General features: G+C 40.1%; 1 protein-coding gene across 1 annotated transcript; it reads right to left on the reverse strand.

Moving 5' to 3' along the window:
* Positions 1-529: 529 nt before the first annotated feature.
* On the reverse strand, positions 530-1,975 carry LOC131501846 (dnaJ homolog subfamily A member 1-like). Its single transcript, XM_058712263.1, has one exon. The coding sequence runs from the start codon at positions 1,875-1,877 to the stop codon at positions 684-686; it is 1,194 nt and encodes a 397-aa protein (XP_058568246.1). The 5' UTR covers positions 1,878-1,975; the 3' UTR covers positions 530-683.
* Between the last annotated feature and the right edge of the window lie 506 nt (positions 1,976-2,481).

Consider the following 2,481-nt stretch of genomic DNA (forward strand, 5'->3'; position numbering starts at 1 on the left):
TAATATTCCATTGTGTGTGTGTGTGTGTGTGTGTGTACACATCACATCTTCTTTATCCATTCATCAGTTGATGGACATTTGGGCTCTTTCCATACTTTGGCTATTATTGAAAGCACTGCTGTAAATATTGGGATACATGTGACCCTATGAATCAGCACTCCTGTATCCTTTGGATAGATTCCTAGTAGTGCTATTGCTGGGTCTCAGGGTAATTCTATTTTTAATTTTTTGAGGGACCTCCACACTGTTTTCTGCAGTGGCTGCACCAGTTGGTATTCCTGCCAACAGTGCAAGAGGGTTCCCTTTCACATCCTCATCAAGATCTGTTGTTTCCTGGGTTGTTAATTTCAGCTATTCTGACAGGTGTGGTCACTGTGGTTTTGATTTGTATTTCCCTGATGGTGAGCGATGTTGAACACCAAGATTTTATTTAAATTCAAATTAGTTAACATATAGTGTAGTGTTGGTTTCAGGAGTAGAATTTATTTATTTATTTATTTATTTATTTATTTATTTATTTTTTCAGAGCTTTTATATTTTTTATTCTTCATTTAACTTTTAAAACACTACTATAGTTGAATATTAAAACAAAAACAATAATAGCAAGTAGTGAGCTATGATTATAGTCCTTCATTCGTTCACTACTGCATATAAAATGCCAGCAGTGTTCTTCACTGGCCCCATTAAGAGGTCTGACACTGAACACCTCCCCTAGGGTGATGTTCATCATCCTCATACACTTCTCCATTGTAATGGCGCCTTCTTTCCTGATTTGGATCAAAGTCCACCAGTTCTACCTGGTCCATTTCATCAGTCTCTTCTACTTCCTTCCTCTCAGGTAGGAGCTTTTCCAGCAAAGACAGTTTATCAGGAGAGAGAAAGCCATTCTCAGGGAAGTTTACCTTAAATTCGATGATTAGGCGACCCTTTTCGTATGGTCTACGATAAATTGGCATGCCTTCATTCAGCACACACTTGATATCTCCATGCTTGACAATCTGACCTGGATGAGAGGTAATGACAATGGTTCTGTTGTCTAGAGTAGATATTGGCTTTTGAAAGCCGCACAGTGCTTCAACCAGCTGTATGTCCATACACATGAAAAGATCCTCTCCTCGCCTAGTAAAAACAGCATGGTCCTTCTGATCTAAAACAATGATAATATCTCCTGGTTCCAGTCCAGGTTCTTGGTCTCCTTCACCATGGAATGTTATCTTCTGGCCATCTTTCATGCCTTTGTCAATATGAACTTCTAGAATCTTCTTTTCTCGAACTATCTTCCTTCCATTGCAGCTTTTACATCTATCTTTAGGACTGATCCGTTCCCCATGGCCCTGGCACTCCATGCACACAGATTGAATTTGCTGAACCATTCCAGGTCCTATCTGATGAATTCTTATTTGCATTCCAGTACCTCGGCAATTGGGACAACGTTCTACCGCTCCTTTCTTACCACCTCGGCCTTCACATTTGTCGCAAATCACATTCTTTTGCAGAGCTAGTTTTCTTGTTGCACCATTATATAAATCTTCTAAGGTTACAGAGAGCTGATGCACAACATTTTTACCTCTCCTCTCTCTCTGCATCCTTCCTCCTCCTCCAAAAAACATATCAAAGATGTCCATGGGGGAGCCAAAACCACCACCTGCTCCACCTTCTTTAATTGCCTGTTCTCCTCCTTTGTCATATAATTCCCTTTTCTTCGCATCAGAGAGCACTTCATAAGCTTGAGAAATCTGTTTAAACTTCTCTCCTTCATTTGGATTCTTGTCAGGGTGGTACTTCAAAGCCAATTTCCTGTAAGCCTTTTTCAATTCTTCCTGGGTGGCATTGGGTTTGACCCCCAAAACATCATAGTAAGTAGTTTCTTTCACCATTTTCTACAGCCGGTGAGGGGGCCGAGGCCGGTGTGGGGGAGCGGGAAGGAGCGCGTTGCTGGGCGCAGCTCGGGCAGCCGCCGCTCCTCCGTTTTTCAGCGAGCGTTCTGGAAACTTCCCTCAGGAGTAGAATTTAGTGATTTATCACTTATGTGTAACACCTGGTGCTCATCACAAGTGCCCTCCTTAATGCCCATCACCTATTTAACCCATCTCCCACCTACTTCCCCTCCAGCAACCCCAGTTCGTTGTCTATAGTTAAGAGTCCCTTATGGTTTGCCTCCTGCCTTGTTTTTATCTTATTTTATTTTTCCTTCCCTTTCCCAATGTTCATCTGTTTTGTTTCTTAAATTCCACGTAGGAGTGAAATCCTATGGTATTTTTCTTTCTCTGACTGACTTATTTCACTTAGCATAATACACTTTAGTTCCATCCACATTGTTGCAAGTGGCAAGATTTTATTCTTTTTCATCACCGAGTAGTATTCCACTGTATGTATGTATGTATATATACGTCACATCTTCTTTTTTTTTTAATGTTTATTTATTTATTTTTTTTTTATTTTTTTTTATTTTTTTAATGTTTTTTATTTATTTTTGGGACA

This window comes from Neofelis nebulosa, chromosome X, assembly GCF_028018385.1.
Source record: "Neofelis nebulosa isolate mNeoNeb1 chromosome X, mNeoNeb1.pri, whole genome shotgun sequence".
Taxonomy (NCBI): domain Eukaryota; kingdom Metazoa; phylum Chordata; class Mammalia; order Carnivora; family Felidae; genus Neofelis; species Neofelis nebulosa.

Bases quoted from the DNA above. Each gene is read 5' to 3' on its own strand.
- LOC131501846 (XM_058712263.1), bottom strand. From the start codon at position 1,877: ATGGTGAAAGAAACTACTTACTATGATGTTTTGGGGGTCAAACCCAAT.